This window comes from Mycteria americana, chromosome 1, assembly GCF_035582795.1.
Source record: "Mycteria americana isolate JAX WOST 10 ecotype Jacksonville Zoo and Gardens chromosome 1, USCA_MyAme_1.0, whole genome shotgun sequence".
In the NCBI taxonomy this organism is placed as follows: domain Eukaryota; kingdom Metazoa; phylum Chordata; class Aves; order Ciconiiformes; family Ciconiidae; genus Mycteria; species Mycteria americana.
In genome coordinates, this window is record NC_134365.1 from 51,170,197 (window position 1) to 51,190,171 (window position 19,975).

At 42.1% G+C, this 19,975-nt stretch overlaps 1 protein-coding gene across 1 annotated transcript; it reads right to left on the reverse strand.

Annotated features, from left to right (window-relative positions):
• Positions 1–1,227: 1,227 nt before the first annotated feature.
• UBE2N (ubiquitin conjugating enzyme E2 N) lies at positions 1,228–19,632 on the reverse strand. Its single transcript, XM_075496943.1, has 4 exons — positions 19,289–19,632; positions 3,004–3,250; positions 2,676–2,816; positions 1,228–2,056 (listed from the first exon to the last, which is right to left on the reverse strand). Exons 1-4 carry the CDS (start codon positions 19,316–19,318, stop codon positions 2,016–2,018), a joined length of 459 nt encoding a protein of 152 aa, XP_075353058.1. The 5' UTR covers positions 19,319–19,632; the 3' UTR covers positions 1,228–2,015.
• Positions 19,633–19,975: the final 343 nt, after the last annotated feature.

The following is a 19,975-nucleotide window of genomic DNA, read 5'->3' on the forward strand; positions in this document are numbered from 1 at the left end:
GTGAAATGAAGCCAGGGTCTACCGCAGAGCTCACCTATTCTCAGCTGGCTGCCACAAAAGTTGCCCGCCATGTTAATGGCACAGATGGGATGTATGCCAGCTAAAGCCAAACACATGCTCATTTGTAACAGGAAGGCAGAGTTAATGGTGCTTACCCACTCTGAAGAACAAACAATTTGTTACAAGCCCTGAACACAACTTGGGCTTACATTCAACACAAACTACTTTAAAACAGTTTGGTTTTTTTTATATAGCTCAGTCTGGTGAAAAAGTTGAATTCTGAACCAAGCTTCAACCATGTTACAAAGAGTACTTTGAAGGACAATACCGGTTACTAACCACTGAAAGCACTGTCTGTTGGAAAACATAGTTTTAATAGATATTCTTCATCTTACATAGGAGCACAATAAATACACCACATTCTATAGAAATTTCAGATGACACTAGAGTAAGAAGAGGTGAAAGGGGGAGAATACCAACAGACTACATAACCATACCCCTGAATTGCATGACAAAACACTCCCCACTGCACCACTGCAAGCTGTCATTTATACACTTCAGGTTGGCCTTGCCAAAAGCTTTTAAGCTTTTTTTTTTTTTTTGGTGAGGGAGAAGGCTTGGGGAAAGGAAGAGAGTAGGTATACAAGAAATTAAGGGAAGCAATAAAATGCATTCCCAGAAAAGATGCTGGACTCCCAGACAAGATGCATACACAAAAAACAAGGAGGAGAAGGAAGTTTCTAATCACTTTCCTTCCCTCCAATAAAGAAGCTTTGTTGCTATTAGGCAGACCATTTGCTCAAGCAAGTAGCTTAATAAGGCTTGTAGAAAAAAACAGTGGTATGAGGCGCTAGCTCTAAGTGGTTAAGCAAACATCAGTCGATACACAAGCTGGCTGTAACAGTGGTTCTACACACTGGTATTTCATGTTAATAGAGGACAGGAATTAAAGAAGGTAGAAAACTGTGTAGCCTAACATCTGATGACAATCAGCAAAAAGAAGTTATGCAGATACTCAATTAGTGCTGTCATTTGCTCTCAACCTCCTACTTGATTATGGTTATTTCCATGAAAATGCACATCAATGCATTACTAAAATTATGGTTACAATGGTTACATCAGGGACTTGTTTCTAAAAGTCACTCCAAATGCAATTTTGTATTAAATTGGCCAGGTAAGGTCACCCACATAACACAATAAAAAAGTCAGCAAACAGAAGCAAAAAAATCTTGTGAATTCCACCTCTTTACTGTTTAATCTGTCAGACTGCTGAAGACAAATTGTCAATTCTGGTTTCAATTTTTTTAAATACGATTGTCACATTAGAGAAATGAAAACACAGCAAAATAAACTGTACAAAGGCAAAGTAGAATAACAAAAAATATTTTACTAAAACATAAGATTTACAGGAGATTTTCCAGACAAGCCATACAAAATGGTCACAAGCTTTTTCTTGGAGGGATTTTTCTACACTTGACAGCAGAATCACAATATTATTAGTGAAGGTGATGGATGTTTAATGTTCCCATTTTTTGTTCAAACAATGAAGCTTGTCCATCTACAGCGTCTAAGTTAGACTGGGCTAGAGGGTATATTTTCTAAAGTATAACTGGTTAGCTGCTTTTACCAATGCAATTAGCATCACCATAAAAAGGGAGGAGGAGCCCACAAAATTAAAACAAAAAGCCCCACAGCTAACCCTGCCTACCTTCATTCACAGTGCTTATACTTAAACCATGATGGGAAAAATGATTAAAAGCAGAGATGTGCTGCTGCTTTTAAACAATTTCACAACAATCCAGATGATACTTCTAGCCTCTGTTCATGCAGTACAATAGTGAATTAGGACAAGACACAGATTTGCTAATGTGCATTTAATCACCAAAGGACTGAAGATGTCTGGGCTTTTATTCTGTAATGTTTCTAAGACTGTGTCCATTAAATGCAAACAAAAAAGGAAGAGGTCTTGGCAGAACAGGAGAAGAAGTGATGCACACTTGATGTTCAAAGCGCATTTAAATATTATTCATGGCATATAGCCTAGTCCATGCTCTGGCTGTAAAGAAAAAGAAACACATTTAAGAACAGATATATTTTTCAGGCTTTATTAAAGTAATTTTAAATACATATTTTTAAAGATCACTTTTATACCGCTGCTGCAAGTATACAAAATACATCAGTTCTGAGGTTTTAAGTGCAATTTTGAACTCCTATAACACACAAAAGTTGACAACAGCTGAAGTGGCCTGACTGCAGTGGATCCAAAAGTGACGAGGCATAACGTAGTAATTCTTTTAATTTGTCACAGCCTGCCACAGAAGCAAGTATGGAAGAGATGTACTTTCTGAAACTAGACAATCTGTTCCTTAAGCTTTACAGAAAAAGCAGTGGTGTGTACTTTTATTTCACCACGAGTCCAAATTAGACATGCTTGCAATTTAGGAACATGAAAACACAACATAAAACAGATCAAGAGAGCACTTTTCTTCCAGCAGGCCTCACAGACTTGAAAATAGACCACTGCAGGCACATTCAGGGTACTTGGACTATGACTGCATGCAGTAATTGTTTCTACAAGTTGCAGACATAAAACAAGAGGTCAGGATTTATATTCCCAAACCAGTTAGTAATCAGCTGCTTCCAAAAGCTAGTTAAAAAAGTGTAAGATACATCACCTGTTTCTATGGCTTGGGCTTCATTGGTCTTCCATTGCTCAGCTACATCATTTGCTAATGGATCATCTGGATTGGGAGCGCTTAACAAAGCCTGGATTGATAGCAGAACTGTACGAATCTGCAAAGCTGGGGACCATTTATCTGAAGAGACATTTATAGCAGTGTGAAACACCATATTAATCACAGTCTACAGAAAGAGCAAATTTTCCTCTCCCATATTAAAGAATAAGCAAGGTATTCTTTAAACAAATGAAATCTCCTTTTAGGGTCAATCTACAAGTTCCTGTACTTCATAACATCAAAAGAAAGAAAACAAGGTAGCACTTACCTTTCAAAATATCTAAACATATTCTTCCCAGCTTGTCTACATTAGGATGATAAATTTTGGTCATGAAACGTACTTTTGGAGCTGCCATTGGATATTCTTCTGGAAGGAATAGTTCAAGTTTAAATGTCCCACCCTCAAAGGGGGAATCCTGTGGACCTGCAATGACCACGTGAAAATAACGTGCGTTGCTTTCATCTGGCTCCGCTTTTATCCCAGGGACTGGCTCTGCCAGCAAGCGCTGGGTTTCCTAGGAGAAAAAGAAGAGGCAATGTAACAAATACAACCCATTTAAAATAAACATGACCTGTACAAACTATTTAAAAAAAAACAAGTATTCATTATCAGTTATTTGCCTACAGCCACAAAATGATCATGTTAGACGAATACCTTAAAGTCAAAGAACATCTGCAGAAGGAAGATGAGGATGTGGTAAACCGGTACGCATCTCCTTCTGGATCCCTCAGCTGCTGTAATAGTGTGTGCTTCTAGAGCACAAGGTACTAGATAACAATGAAGCTGTCCTCAACAAATTTCTTAACTTTTGATTAAACTACTGTTATTCTTCCAATATACTTAAAAGAACTTTAAAGAATACCACAGTAAAAATACCAAAACCATTTCCCATTCTACCTTAAACAGAAAATCCCATAAGTGAAAAACCAAAAGGGCTAATCACTCACAGAAAGTGTTCAAGATTTACTCTAACAAGGGTGGGCCAGTTTATTCTGATGAACATATGTACTGGAATCAGATTCAACTTTGAAGAATTCAAAGTACTACTCTGCTGCAACACTAAAAGGTGTTTATAAGGATTTTTTTTATATTTACACATATATATGCGTAAATAGCTTTGGTGTGAGCACTTTCAGCTTACATACAATCATGTTTAAAGTCACCCTAACAACCGGTAGGAGACAGGCAAGTTGTTCTGTAAAATTAGGGAAGCCCAGTTTCCTACAGAGATTTGTATTCTTTGTTGCTCAATCCTTCTGCCCACAGCACCGATCCCACCTCAGGCACCACGCTGTGACCATAGCCAAGAGCTGCCCACGTTCTGACCATCCATCCCGCTAATGCACTGAGCAGACAGACTGACCAAGTCCTGTACATCTTTCCCTCTCCTCTGCTGCCAGCCTTCACAAGTCTTACAGGCACCATTCTGCTCCTTCTTACAAAAGAGAATCCGAGGCTGAAACGGGCAACAGGACATTAGGCAGAGACAAGAAGTCCTGCCGAAGCCTCATTTCCTCAGGTAATTTTAGCCCCATTTCCTGCTTTTCCTCTAGCTTGTTTTTACTATGTACAGTTAATTTTTTCACTATCTTTCTGTGCTGGCTTTCACAAAGAAAATTTATCCCATTTCTACTGAAGAAAAATGGTAACTTGTAGGTGTAATATTAATTTATTATTCTAGTTTTATAGCATATTTATTTTGTGTGTCTACAATAGCAATGATACAAGCACAAAATAGACAGATTACCTCTACTTGGCTTAATACGTTCTTCAAACATAACTGGACTGTTACAATACTGGCATTTTGTAGAAATACATTCACGTATGAAGTGATATGGCTGTTGGTGCAGTTAAATAACACCTCACTTTAGCAAAAAAATAATAAAATACATAATATAAAGAAGTGAAGTCACGGTAATTAATGCCAAAATCCAGTTATTCATCTCAAAACTGTCAAGGTCCTACAAATCGTAATATTGAAGTTATTACTATGTACATACACAAACATAAAAATAAATTTAACTGCTCTAATTCCTTGCTGTGACTACATATTGCGTACTTATCTGCATAAGCATTAGCAGCCAATGCCACTTACACACCTTACTGGAAGGACATCCAAGCTTCTTAGTGCTGTCTACGATCACTTCTGCAAGTGTATTTTTTAAAATTATACACATAAATTTATAACATACTCAGAATTTGAGTTCTGCTGGCTATTTACTTGTACAGTAACTCTGTAGAAAAGCAGTTATAATGAATGCTTAAAGCTTTAGTTCAGTGGTATGAAAGTCAGTAAGAAACTATAGATTATCCCTGTAAATGCATAAACAGTCTCAATTCCTTTCAGCAAGGTTTCAGTATGAGTGCTGCCACAGGTAAATGGGACAATCTGGATTTCCACCTATGAAGGATCATATACTTATTACAGTTTGACAGTTTTGGCAGAGGAAACAGCGTCTTATTCCAAATACAAACTAATACAGCAAGCCAACTTGAAAAAAAAAAAAAAAATAACAAAAAGACCCAATTTTTAAACTTATTTACAGCTGCTACCACCTGGACTTTTCCAGATACATGCTAGTAGGCAAATCATGGGTTTGGTTCTTATGGGCATGCTCAAATTTAAGACTTTTTTTTTTTTTTAATAAGGGTAACACATTTTAATAGTTGGGCTGATCTCATCAGTCCCTAGCCCCCACTCAGTCATTCTGGTCCCCAGACTGCCTCCCTAGTTATGCCAGTATGCTGACTGTAACCATACCGGGCAGCCAATCCTGGCTTAAAATAACCCAGAATCAGCAGTTCTCTGGCAGCAGCATCAGCACTTCTACCTGCCAGCGTAACTGAGGGAGCAACGCCAGGCTGCGAGCAGCACATTCTGCCACTAAAAACCATTTGTCAATAAACAATGAGCGCGCCCATGTATGAGAAAAACAATTATTTTAATTGAGGTACCGTATTATACTGAAGGGGCTATACCACTGCTAGTATGTCATCACATTTGGATAGCCCTTTATGCCTCTCCATTATACGGACACAGTTGCCTTGCTCTAAAACACCACAGAAAAGGGGAGTGCAAAGAAAAGCATTTATGCTGCATACAGCTACACTAGTGCTGAGGCTACTCAGAACCCATACAGGCCCCTGTGGAACATTAATGTTAGATGAAAAATGCTTTAAGCAAGCACGTCTCACTTCCTGCACTGTGCATGGAGCTCCACCACTACTGGAATAATTGAAGCTGTTTTCAAACAGAAATGAGGACGAATACTTGCAAGAAATCTGTGAGGAAATTGGTTGACACTCATCTTTCATACCTGCCAGGCTCTGATGCAGCCATCATGCCGAGCAAGCAAGCACCAGGCTAAACTTCTCTGACACACACAAAATGACTCCTGTGAACATACATCACTACCGTTTTAAGCAAAAGCTGAGAAGCATCTTCGGTTCAGAAAAGGCATCTTTTTAAAACAGTATAATACAGACAAGCTTGTTAGACAAGAAAATGAAATGATAAAACAAAAAACACAAGAAAGATGCCATTTATTAAAAGAATGTGAAATGTTTGTATTTAAATACATCACCACCACCTGCTAAATTCTGACAGTAAATAAGGCTTTTGCCCTTCAATTATGAAGAAATTTATAATAATATCTTCAATATATCTGGGGGGAAACCATGGAAAAGGAACAGAAAGGGAGAAATGAATCAAAAAAGTTACTTTTTAAAGTCTAAGCATATAAATGCTTCAACATACAAGTGGGTCCAGTTCTAAAGTGATAGCAGGGACTTCAACTGCCATCTCACTGTAAAATGTGGAAGACATGCTAATACTAAAATCAATTTGATTCGCCATAAGACTTGGAGAAATAAGTCATATTTGAGAGAAACAGTTGTCAGTATACAGGGCAACACTATGCACCAGGTCAGGAAACTGACCTGCTTAAGGATTTTTTTTTTTTTTGAAGCGTACTTTACCAAAAAACCCAACAAAACAAAACACACCCTGTAAGTCACCCACAAGAGAGTCACAAGATGTGGACTCAATCTACAAACAAGGAAATGTTTAACTACATGTTGATCTTATTCTGTAATTTTATATTACCTTCCCCAGAGGATGGTTACCCAATGAAAAACACTCTCAAACACTTTAAAATAAATAAACAAACTGCTTCTAATTAAACTTTTAACTTCCCACCTTTTTTAACTAATCAGGAAATCAAGCATATGCAATACTTCACTTTCCAATATCTTTTTAGGCAAAATCTTTCTAACAGTTTTTTAGCTGAGGAAGCGAGTTTTGTGCAGCCTGTTACTTCCCCCTTTCTCCCCCAAAATGCCTTTGAACCCTTCATCTAATTTCAACTTTCTTGTACATTTTGTAAGCTGTCAGTGGCTAAGACAGAAATCAAGCTCAGCATTACTGAAGAGAAAGACATGAAGAACTCTGATATTACATGCTGTTTGGCCAGTTTATTCCAACCAAGCATGTGCTATTCTTGCCTGGCAAACACCCCTGCCAATAAGCATAAAAAGAGCTGGGACACCCAAATATTAACATGCTAAAAAGGAAAAAGGACAAATTCACAGAAAACCAGGTTTCGCAGTTCTGCTGCTCACAATCAATGTTTTTACAATAGAGCAGTTAATTTTGTCTTCATGGGAATACAAATTTCCATCAAGTAAGTTCCAGAACAGCACTTTATAGTGTTTCTTATTAGCTCTCCTCTAGCATACTGGAGTAAGTTTCACAGAAGAGATTTCAGGACATTTTGAGCGCTAAAGCATTTCATGAGGTATCCCATGCTGCCATAGGCAGTTATTTCTAAAAACATTGCAGAGTATGGCAAATAGATTGAGATCTCTTCTCGCCCCTGCTTTTACTCCACTTTTTCCAATTCCAAGTTAACGTCATAATTTCCATCGACTAAAGAAAATTAATAAAACCCAAAACGAAGACAATTGCCAGTCAATACTTTAAAAAAAAAACCACACAACACTGTCATTCACAACTGGCTACACCCCCCTCAATTTTATCTTTTTTATTTTTAATGAAGTGGTTAAAAAACACAGAAGTGTTGAAGGTGTTTTGACAAGCAAAAGCAACACTTTTCTTATTAACACAGGTGGTCTGAAGTAGAGTGACAGATGATACGGATGGGACAGATGGTGTAGCTGACATTCTGCATAGCTATTCTTCTATAAAGACATTAAATTGAAAACTAATTGTACCCAAGGCAGGGAGAAACCCTCAACCTGTTTTTACAGTAACCTGCGAGGACAAGAAGACTCAAGAGAGCGCGCTGTGATCTTTAGAACACCCCGACAGAGCATGAGGTGGGGGTGAGAGTTTTTCAGGTTGCCAAGACTGAGAGAAGTAATGCAAACACGAGAGCCATTTGCAGGGGTCTATGTTTCACTCTTTGAGCTTTTGCTTGGTTATCCTGCTTTCAGTGGAAGGGGAAAAAAAAAGTTACTGAAAAGCAGACATAGCCACCAGGATTCTCCTGGTTCATACACCCAGAGCAAGACAGAGCCCTTCTTTAAGGAAGTGAACTGAACAACCCAGAAGATGCTTCCATACAGACATGCACGAAAATCAATTGTTAGAGCACACGGAGATATGAACAAGCATACAGAGAAGGAATCCATTAGAAATACACTACTATTTTAATCACTTCCAGTCTTGCAGAAGTGTTTATAAAAGCCTCAAGCTGCCAAGGCCTCAGTCAAAACAACGAAAGAGATTTCTGTATGCTACATTTTTGAAAAACAAAAAGCTACTTCAGAAGTCTTACTTGCTACCAACAGACTAAGGCAGGATCAGACAGTGGCATATTGGCAAATAACTACAATTGAAAAACTCGTGTATGCAATATTTGCAAAAAAAAAAAAAAACCCCAAACATTATTTCTCACATAGCAGAGCTGAACTGAAAACTCTGAAGCTTCACCTGTCTGGCAGAGACCACTCCAGTAGTGAAGGAAGAAATTGTTGCATGGGATTAGACAATTTTTAAAGCTTCTTCATTGCTTTTTAGAAAGGAGTACTATATTCTTTGCTTGGAAAAATAATTGCAATTCTGTTCCCTGTACTATGGCAATAGTTAATCACCACAAATTTCACACTGCCAAGGGATGTGGCTAAACAGTTAAGAACAAATCAATATCTAGCACCTACAAAACAGGGGAACTTAAGGCTACTGTATGAAGGCCACTAGAATTTAAGAAAGAAGCTTGCTTGCAAAGTCAGCACAAACTAGCTCAAAGAAGAAATCCAAGCTCCATGTCTTCAGCCAAATTTGCTTTACTTAGTAGTTCAACGGTCTGCACGCTCAGTTTCCTGACACCCCAGTTTTCTTATTTCATATTCAATACTACTGCTATACAGTTACCTTCAATAACTAAAAAATTCTGCATATTAATCCACAAGTTAAATACAGTAGTCTTTAGTGAGATGTTACAACTGAAGGAATACACTTTTGACAGAATCTAACATGGTCTTCTGCTCTACACCGTCCTTTAATATCAGCTGTGAAATCACTCAGTGAAATTAATAAAATCCAGTAGAACAAAGGGAGCTTAGAGAAATCCCAACACCTTACAAAGCTTGAACATTTTAAGCTGATAAATGAGCGCCCACTGGGGAAAGGAAGAAAAAAAGCTGTGCTGCCTTTCCACTTCAGCTTATTATGCGCCTTCACTTTTGCCTGTATAGCTGCCTCTCGACCTCATGGTAAAACATAGCATGTAGCCAATCTGGAAGAAAAAAAATAAAAATCATGCAAGAGAGAAGAGTCCCTGATGCAGTTCACCACATGTCCACGCGAACAGCTGTGCCAACAAAAAGGACGGTGCAAACACATGCTGTCAGAAGGATGGGAGAACAGACTGCTCCTTTTGGTGAAAGGGCTGGTTTAAAGAGTCGAGACTGCAGCATTAATCACAGTGAGATACTAGCGTAACAGATTACTATTCTGTAACCAACCTAAAAAGGAAACGCAGACTCTACCTCCTCATTCCAAAGGAATAAGCTTAACTACCAACAGGGCTAATTTCAGTAACAGATGGTAAAGTGCTAAATTAAAGTCTTCATCCATCTATAAAAGTCTTAAACACCAAAGACTCTGTATATCTTCTTACTTGTTATAAACAGTTATCTAGCAACCTTTTATAGTATTGAGACTACAGAAAAGCATCCTTATAACTAGCACCTTAAAAAGAGAGAGAGATCATTAAGACTTTCAGAGGTCAACATAGCTGTGATAAAATTATTCTGAAACATCAAACCAGAAAACATTAAGAAGGCCTCTCACACAAAGAGAAAATACTGCAGGTCTTAGAGCTGTTAAATATTTAAAATGGCACAATATGACATCTTTATGCAAAGTCTCAGGGGAATGATTCTTTCCTTGTATTTTCAGCAGCACATTTACTATCTCAGTTCTCTATGCAGTAGTCAAGTAATTTACCTTCAGCATCACCTACTAACATGGAGGTTACATCTGTACAACTTTGCCAAGCCAAGGCAAAGTACAAGCCCTCTCTAATCTACTTCAGACAGTGAAAAAAATGTAGGTAATATCCACCTTTACCTGTAGGTTCAACTAACCCTAGGTGGCTTTATTGTGAACAGATCAGGGAAAACAGATGATGGATGAGTATCTTTGTTTTAATAAGACTTAATCTGCAACACGAATTACAGCTCACAGCTCAACTCCCAGTGCTTATTGCTGCCCCCGTGCCAGAAATCACCATCCTGCAAATCTACTGAGAAAGTAAACCCTGTCAGTATTCCCAATTCAACCCAGCAAAAGTGAGCTGGGCTGTCTTAGCTAGATCTTTAACCCGAAAAACGTTGAAAGACAGCATGCAAACTCTGCTGCCATCTAGCAGAGGACAGTAACTTGCAACAGAAACTGATGAACAGTTGGCATTGGCTGTGGGTAAAAGCATCTTCCAGCAGTACGAATGAATGAAATCCGCACATCTCTTGATACATTTCTTCCATAGGTGCTACGAGCAAGGGTCTCTACACAGCTGGCTACAAAACAAACTTCTTTGGTAGCCTTGGCCATTTATAAAAGGAAAAATAGGATGCAATGTCACATGAATGGTCCCAAGATGGCCTAAAAGAAAGTTATTAGTAAAATGCTAAAATGGAAAGTTACTGGCACCCAGATTGAAAAAAATACACACCAGCTTGACACACTTCTTTTGGACATAAAACTTGTATTTGGTATGGTCTAATTTAACGGCATAACTGTCTAGGCATATGTACAGGGTGTAGGTGTCTAGGTGTTGGCAGCAGGGGGGCTCCAGGGGTGACCTCTGTGGGTAGAGGCCAGGGGCTACGGCATGTCAGCTCCAACAGACCTGCTGCAGGACACAGCTGAGCCCATCAGCCAAGCTGGTTGCACATCTGGGAAAATATATTTAAGAAAGGATAGAAAACATCACACAGAGAGAATAGGGGGGGGGACTGTGAGCAAAACTAGTGTGAACACCAAGGTCAGAGAAGGAGGGTGAGGAGGTGCTCCAGGCACTAGCCCAGAGATTCCCTGTAGCCCATGGAGGACCAGAGTGGAGCAGAGAGTGGGGAGGACCGCACGGGAAAGGCGTGAGGAGGAGGGGAAAGCAGAGAGGAGCTGTTATGGACTGACCACAAACCCCATTCCCCATCCCCCTGCAGCCATCAGGGACAGGGGAGGTAGAGGAGTCCGGGAGTAAAGGACTGAAGTTGAGTGTGGGAAAAGGGGGGCAAAGGTGTTTGTTTTAATTTTGCCTTTGTTTCTCACCATCCAACTCTATTTTACTTGGCAATAAATTAATTAACTTTCCCCAAGTTGAGTCTGTTTTGCCCGTGATGGTAATTGGTAAGCGATCTCCCTGTCTTTGTCTTGACCCATGAGCTTTTCCATCTTATTTTCTCCCCCTGCCTGGTTGAGGTGGGGAGAATAAAAGAATGGCTGGGTGAGCAGCTGGCCACAGTCAACCCACTACAGCATAAATCACAAGGTAACTTTTAATCTGAACTGTTGTATCCAGAAGCACTTTTAGAGAGGATGTGGTAGACAGTTTCAGACTCCACAGATGATATTGCAAATTAGAGTTTTTCAAAAAGAGATGACAGACTTAAAATGAAAGCCACTAGCTCCATTTTCTGCTATAGCTGAAATGATAACACTTATCACTTGGAGGGTACCACACATACCAATTTTTGTGGGAGAAGATGTGATGAGGAAAGAGAGATCACTCAGTCTCTTCAATATTTGCTTCCTAGGGGAGATCAGACATTTACTGCCAAGTCCTCCAGGAAGATTTCTAAAGCAGATCACAAGTCACTAAATAGCAAAAAGCGAAGAGATTTTTTTTAAATGTTACACCTAAGTTCCACTCTCAATGACTAAAAATTAGTGCAAGTCCTTTATCTCATTCTTCACTGGCTTCAGCTGTTGAGTTTACAATTGAGTCAAATTGCTTTTCTCCCCACCATTTCAGCCTGGTTCTCAGTCCTTCTTGGTCAACTTCACTCCCATCTGTAACTACCTCCACCTTTTCCTTTCCTCACAAAATGCAAGGGTTTGCCCAAATGGGAAGCCCTAACTTCTCAGCAGCAGCGCTAATTTGTACAGTCACCATTCCATGCACCCCTTTCATGAGCCCAAGGGTTTGCAAAATCAAACAACAAATGAGATTACAGAACTGCCTTGGCTGAAGAAATAACCTTTACTGCAGACTTCCGAGACAAATCAGTCCCTCAGTCCAAGTTTACCACAGCGCCACAAAAATTTTGATGCCAGCACAACCCAGACTAAACCTGTTTATACAGAAAGGCTGCTCAACATGAACCACAGGCTAATCACCTTGAGAACTTCTGGTTAATCTAACTTAACTAGGTGGTAACTTTTCCGCCTTGTGCTGGCTCTCTGCAAAAACCACAGAAGTACAACACCAAATTTAGCATTTCAATTCAGACTACATACAGCATACATTTGTTTCACATTTTTATTCTGATTGCAGGAAACCCTTGCCAGCTACCAGTGCCATTCTCTTCCAACTACATCTAATAGTTTGGATTAATTTGGGGACATGAAATAGAAACTAAAGGTTTTAGCTGCATAGGGTGAAACTTAAAGCAGCATATTGGCACATGGACAAGTTATAATTACTTGCCAAATAGCAATTCTTTCCTGTTCTGTCAGAGTGGGATAAGGCTGAAGACCACACTGATCTCCTTCACCAAGAACTGATAAGTTGCACACAAGAAGGTAAACCACATGTATGTTTTTGCTTTGATTTTTGAGGGGGAGGCAGTAGGAGAAAGTGAAACGTATCAGTCAAAACTGTCTTCTACATATAGGGATAAAGCTGCCTCAGAAAACCACAAAGACTTAATTCAAAAACTTTTTATAACAGTAGATCACATTATGGCACAAATTCTTCCAGGGTCTATCAATTCATCAGCTACAATTATGTAAAGAACTGGCTATAACCAGCATTACTGAAAATAAATTGGTAACCTAAGCAGATGTCATATTGTCAGAGATATTTCAGAATGTTTAGATTAAAATTATATCACTGTAAAACAAGTACATTGGAGAAAGTCTTCTGAAAAATAATGTCTGCCTTTCAGGAAAAAAAGAATTAGCAATAAAGCCCATTAAACTGTATAGCAAAGGTCAAACATCATAAATAGAAGGCTGCACTTGTGGTTTCCAGTAGCCAGCCTCCACATGAATTCTTCTCTTCCTTGCCATATAATCCCTGAGTGTCAGCATCCCACATGCCTCCGCTTCCTAGACTCATTACTGGGCTAACATCTCTGTACACTAATGCTACCACCACCCTGCGGGTTCCTAGACCCCATCACCAGCCCCGACTGTATCTACCCCCCAAAAGTAAAAAGCAAGAAAATGTTCCAAGTGTCAACATGTCAAAGGCATTGGCTGTAAAAAAGAAATAATAGAACAGTGGAACAGTAGATTTAGAAACCATTACCTAGTACTGAATCTATGGACAATTGTCCAGCAACTTGAAGCTACATTTCTGCTAAGCAAGCACCATGAATTCTGGATCACTCACAGTCTTCCCTCACACTCTTCTGGTTTCCAGTTCCCATCACCACATAAACATTTTTAACCACTGCAAAGTCACTTACAGTGAGTGATGTGAAGACAAATGTACTGCAGGTAACAGCGTCTTCCCAGAAAAAAAAAATCCAGAATCTGCTCATTCTTGGAAGACGACCTTGTTGCCAAACAGTAACATGAAAAGGGGCATTTTTAAGGTCAGCATCACCCTCTCCTGAGAACGACCTCGTTCTCAAATTTTCCACAGCACATTACAGGATTTTGGAACTGTGAAGCTGAGATCCTATGCAAATTCCTAGAGGATTATCCATGTACTAGCACAGATCAAGCTTTTCATGGTACATCTCCAGCTGTAGTAAATTGAGGCATAACTAAATTCACTAAGCTAACAGTGTAAACCATTCCTGCAGTTATACTGATGGAGCACATTTGCATTAGAGCCTTGCATTAATATACAGTGCAGAGTCAACTATCAAAGTGTGGTTAAAGCAAACAATAGCTCATACAGAGCTTTTGTCCAAATGCCATCTATGGCAAAATTTGCCACTTGCTTCTCACTATTAACCCACCAGTCACATTTAACTATGAAAATGTGTTTGTTTTGTACTATTACACAAAAAAATTTTGATGATACACTGAAAGCCATGTAAACATAACAGACAAGTACAGTATAAAACAACTATGTACAAAGTGATAAAAAAATTACCATCAGTACTTAGAAAGCTTGGTGTACTATAGATTTGTACCTCAAAGTTACTCAAGTATTATACAAGAAGGTGGTCCAAACAAGGTTTTTGCCTCTAGATGGATTATTTGCTGGTTTTTTCCCCTCAGTTTTTATTCTCTAGTGTCTACTGAAAATTTCTTTAAGGAAAAGGCTGTGGAAAGTTATCAGTGTCCTCTTTAAGACCTTTTATTAAGACTCCATGTTTTCCTTTTAAAACTGGTACCTTGATCTAACTTGAAAGTCTTCTCACCATCTGGGCCTGAGCCTTTTTCTCAGCCTCCCTCCTACACCTCCACAAAAGATCTGTCCTGCTAAACTTCAGGCTGCCAATACCTGCCTATACACCCCTCTGACTACCACAGCCAGCCCATGCTATACTAGTCACCTGGCAAGAAGATTCAAAGAGGGTCGCAAAGTAGTATACATATTATCTTCCTACCTTCCTACATTTGTTAGGGTGGTGGGGGAAGGTGGTTTTAAGAAGAACAGTACAAAAACTGCCTCTGAAAATTCCCAAAAGTTTCACCCTTCTGTCAAATTTAAAGTTATCCACAAGATTCAATCAGCATACAAGGGGCAAAAAGACATTACAAAGACCAAATATACAGCTTCTCTGACAAATACCAAGGAACAGCACTGTCCAGAAGCAATGTTTTCTATGCCTAACTACCATCCAAACAAATGCAAAATACCACAAAAATGTATTGTCTTTTTAAATTTTTTATCCAGGAAGTTAAAAATGGCCGGAAATGTCAGAGAAATCAAAAAGTAATAGCGACTTAAATTTTCATGTGGAGACAGATGTCCATGCCCCAGAAGCCCATAGCTTCCACGACAAAGTGAGAAACTTCAAGTTGGCTGCCAGTAATCAGAAGTTACAGACTAAATACCTGATTTATATTTAAAAAAAAATAAAATTGATGATACTGACCTCTAATACAGAATGCTGTAGATGCCTGTCACCACCATGAGAATCTCCATAAAACCTCCCAGAAATTTTACAATTTGAGGTAGCATTTTATAACTCAGCAGTCCAAATGTTACCCAGATTCTTGAAAAATACTGCAAGCAGGAGCTCACTGGCAGCAATGTGGAAATAGCTTCTCACAGTAAACAGCAAGGAAGGAATATCTCAGACAACAACATGCTACCATGCAGGGGAGGAAATCAAAACCTCAGTAATTTCACACTGATAAATTCATTAATAAAAAAAATTTGAAGGAGTCTCAGATACTGCTTCAGATGGTTTACTTCATGATATGAGCAGCTGCAGTGACGGTAACAGAAATGCTACTTACAACTGGCTACACAGTTAACACATAGACGTGGACATCAAATTATGAATCATGAGATCGCTGCAGCAGTGAAAACAGCAGAAAAAACATTTGAAAAGATGACATGAGGCAGCATTGCCCATCCCATTCAGATATATCGACTGCACTTGACACAGCCATGAGGTGCTTTGAATGTCAGCCAAAAAAAAAAAAATCAGATGCAATTCAACTCCTTACTCGACTGGAGCTACGTGACTTTGCAACACTGGAGAGAACTGGTGTAATAAGTGCTTGAAAGTAAAAATTGCTGGGCTTATTTATTGTGTATATTGCAAAGGCTCACTTTTTAATACTGTGCAGTAGGAAAAAAGTTTACAGCATCAAACACACATATCTATGTGAATGTGCCATACTGTATTTTTATTTTATCTTACATTAATAGATTTTCTTGTCAAGGTGATTCTCAGAGGACCCTTGGTTTTGAACTATTGAAGAAAATAAAAATACCTCTTCTCCATTCACAAGACAGAAGGTTTTCCAATTCCAATTACATCTTTAAAGATTCAAAACTGTATCATCATTTTCTGCTCACCATTTGTGATGTTCTAACACTAAGTCATAACTCTAAAGCAAGTCATCTCTTGAGCTTACAGATCATTCCCCCACCACTTGTTTAAAGTCTGTGTTTCTAAGTAATCCGAGGACAGCAAACCAAGAGTAGTTCTTTATCTTCTGCAACAACTGCTTGCAACATCTATACTGTCACCTTTTAATTGAATTTGGGAAAAGTATTGGAAATACAGAGCTCTCTGCTAAGACAAGGAAAGCTACTGCTCTCCTGCTGGGCTAGATGACAGCCTGTACATAGCGAAGAAGCAGACTGAGGAATACAGGGCTGCTAGTCAACCTGAGAGCCAGGCCATCTGCCAGCAGTCGGTCAAGACGAGGAACGCCAACTGCATTTCTAGCGGTTAGCTAGATTCTGTACTTCATTACAGTCCAAATACGCACTCCTGTCCCCAATCAGCCATCGACTGTCTCCCTCGGATGACAACACAAAGGGTGCATGTGGATCAAAGGGAGAAGGTCTTTTCCTAACAGTAGCCTAAGCCATTTATCAACAAATTTATTACTGTGCATAAAGAAAATTGGATCTTCTTGTTATTGGAATTATTTCACCTTTCTACAGCTCTTTCCTTTCCTATCTCTCTCTCTCTTCCATTTCCTTTTCTGATCTTTCAAATTCTCACTGGCAGCAGAGTTCACTCCCTCCCTCTACAGCAACCAGCAATAGCAAATTTAATTCTAATATCAAGATTGGCAGGATAGAAAAGGTCAAAACAATTCTCACTCAAGACTCCTGAAGACTCAAGCAGCTATATTTCTAGGTCTGCACCTCTGCAGCTGCGATATTTCAAAATATGACTTTGCACATTTTTGAGGCTGTAGTAACTAGTGAGCTTCAAGTCCGGGACTGTACGCACATACGGCAACCTAATGCACAGCACAGGAGCTAAAGAATTGGTCATCTAACGCAACCAATCCAAGATTTAAAAGCTCTAGACGGGCTGCAGACAACTTATAATGCATACATGGAAATACACAACGCACCATACACACCACCCTATAATAGATAATAATCCCCAAAACTCTAAGGGGGATCCTCTGGAGGAAATCTGGAGTTTCTAGGTCTCTTTTCTGCTGCCCTCCACCTCCCCTCTCCAGGAGGAGAAGAAACATTCCCATGCCATCACACATCTTTGAAGCGAGTCGTGTGAATTGCTCCAGGTTTCTTCTAGAAAAGCATGAAAAACACAAAAGCGCCAAGAAGGAAATTTATGCACCAGCTTACAAGTGGGTGCGCTTCTTGGTTGTATTCAGGGGAATTGTCAAGAGCAATTAAAAAAATGTAACACAGACACCAGCCTCATGACTGAGCTCTTACCACAACTCTGTGATGAATACCAGTTCCACTGTATTATGAATCAGTGCTCCCTCTCACACCTGGAATATATTCAGCTTTGCATGCTGTGCACTAAGGCAGCTGGATGAGCGTCAAACTCATTCTGTAAGATTTGTCTTCATTATTTTTACTGCTTACAATTCTGAGCAGTAATCATAGTTCAGTCTGTTTTACCTCACCTCCTCTATCACCTATTAGATAACTTGACTTTTTAGAGAAAATCCAGTTTTATTTTTTCATCTGCTATTTAACATATCTTACACTCAGGTGTCTTACAATGGTTGCCAACACTGCGCGCTCAACCAAGAGAGCTTCACAGCGTTATAAATTATTTGTGACATTAGTTCACTTCAACAAGTAACAAGGGTGGTGTTATTTCCTATGAGGGCTAACGAACCTTACTGAAATCACTTAGTAACTTTTGTAAAGGGAGCAATCACCATTTGAGGGCTTCAATTCACATCACTGCAAATCGAGTCAGAGACAGCAGCCCAGCACAAACATCCATGCTAGCTACAGGACCAAGCTATCTTTTGATAGCTGGCAATGCAGCTACCTGTATCTCTGTTAAGTGACTCCAAATCATTCAAGTCTTAAGCTGAAATTGCACTCGGAGGGTCAGCTGAAAGTACCCCAAAGTTGAGAGCCCTTACAAAGCTTGGTAAATGGAAGTCAAAGCAAGACACCGAACCGCCAGCACGAACACGCTAATACCGTAAGAGCCGACAGCTCAGAAGGCACGTAGGGGTAACCAGGCTGGCCTAACGTGTACCGGTACGGATGCCCCCGACCTACAGCTCAAACCCAGGTTTACCCACCCGCTATGTTTTGTTCCTCCTCGCACAGGAGGAGGAACCCGAGCCCCGCCGCGCTCCCCCAGCCCAGACACGGCGAGAGCTGTGCCGGGGAACCGGGGCCAGGCCGGGCGCCGCGCTGCCCGTCTGCGGGGCGCCGCCGGCGAGGAGCCGCACCGCCGGCGGAAGGAGGTTGGGGGGCGCGCCCGGTGCCTCTCAAGCTCCGGGCCCCGGAAGGGGCGCGCAGGCACCCGACGGACGGCAGCACCAGAGGCCGTGCGGCGCCGCCGCCGCCCGGGCGCTTCCCGTGATAGGCGCGGGCCCGCTCCCGCCCGCCGCCCCCGGCCCGCCAGGAGAGCCCGGCCGCTCTCGACCGCCCTCGCACGCCGCCGCCGAGCCCGGGAGCCCCCGCGGGCGGCCGCGCAGCCGCCGGCGGCGGGAAACGGGGTGTGTGTGGGGGCGGGGAGCCAGGCCCGGCGCGGCCCCCCACCCCCACTCGCTCCCACGGCGGCCGGGCCCGGCGACGGGTCGCCCCCCACCCGGCGTGGGAAGGAGGAGGCCTGGGAGCGGCCCTAGCCCCGCGCGGCCCTGCTCCCGGGCACCGGAAGCGACGCCCGGCCCAGCGCTGCCTGCCGTGCGGGCCCCGGCCCGGCCGCCCCTCGAGCCCCCCGCGAGTCGCGGCGCGGGGGAGGGCGGGGGTACCTTGATGATCCTGCGGGGCAGCCCGGCCATCTTGTCTCGTCGGGGTGCAGGCTCGCGGGCTCGCCTCCGCTCGGGGCTCGCGCACAGCCGGAAGTAGTCCGCGCCGCGCTTCCGGTGGCGCCGCCCTCGGCGCGGGACGCCGGGCAATGTAGGCCGCGCCCGCCCTGCCGGCGGAACGGCCGGTGGCCGGGCGCAAGGCGGGGCGCTCCCGGGGCAGGGCGGCCCCTCGGCTGACAGGGGATCGCTGGGCTGTCCGTGGGCACGAGCGCGGCGGAGGGGGCCTGTAGGGGGACCCGGGGGCGGCCGTGAGGCGGCAGGAGGGCCGGGGCGTGCCTCGGCCCGCACCGCCCCGGCCGCGGGTGGCGGGACAGACCCGCCGCCTCTCCTCGCAGGGCGGCGGGTTGCCCCCAGCTAAAAGGGGCCAGGGCAGCCAGCCTGCGGGCCCGGCAGGGGCGTTCGCTTCTCCAAGTGCTGCGGGAGAAGCGGGCAACGCCCGGGGGCAGCGGCCTCCTAGGCCAGCCCGGTACGAGCTGGCAGAGCCCAGCTGCCGGCGCTGCTTACGGTGCCTCTGATTTACCCCCGCCGCGATGCGCACCGGCTATCTGCAAAGGCAGGAGAAGCCCGTCTGTAGTAAGTGCGTGGGGTCGTCGTTCAACACTGACAGAATTAGGATTTCATCGGCGTGGC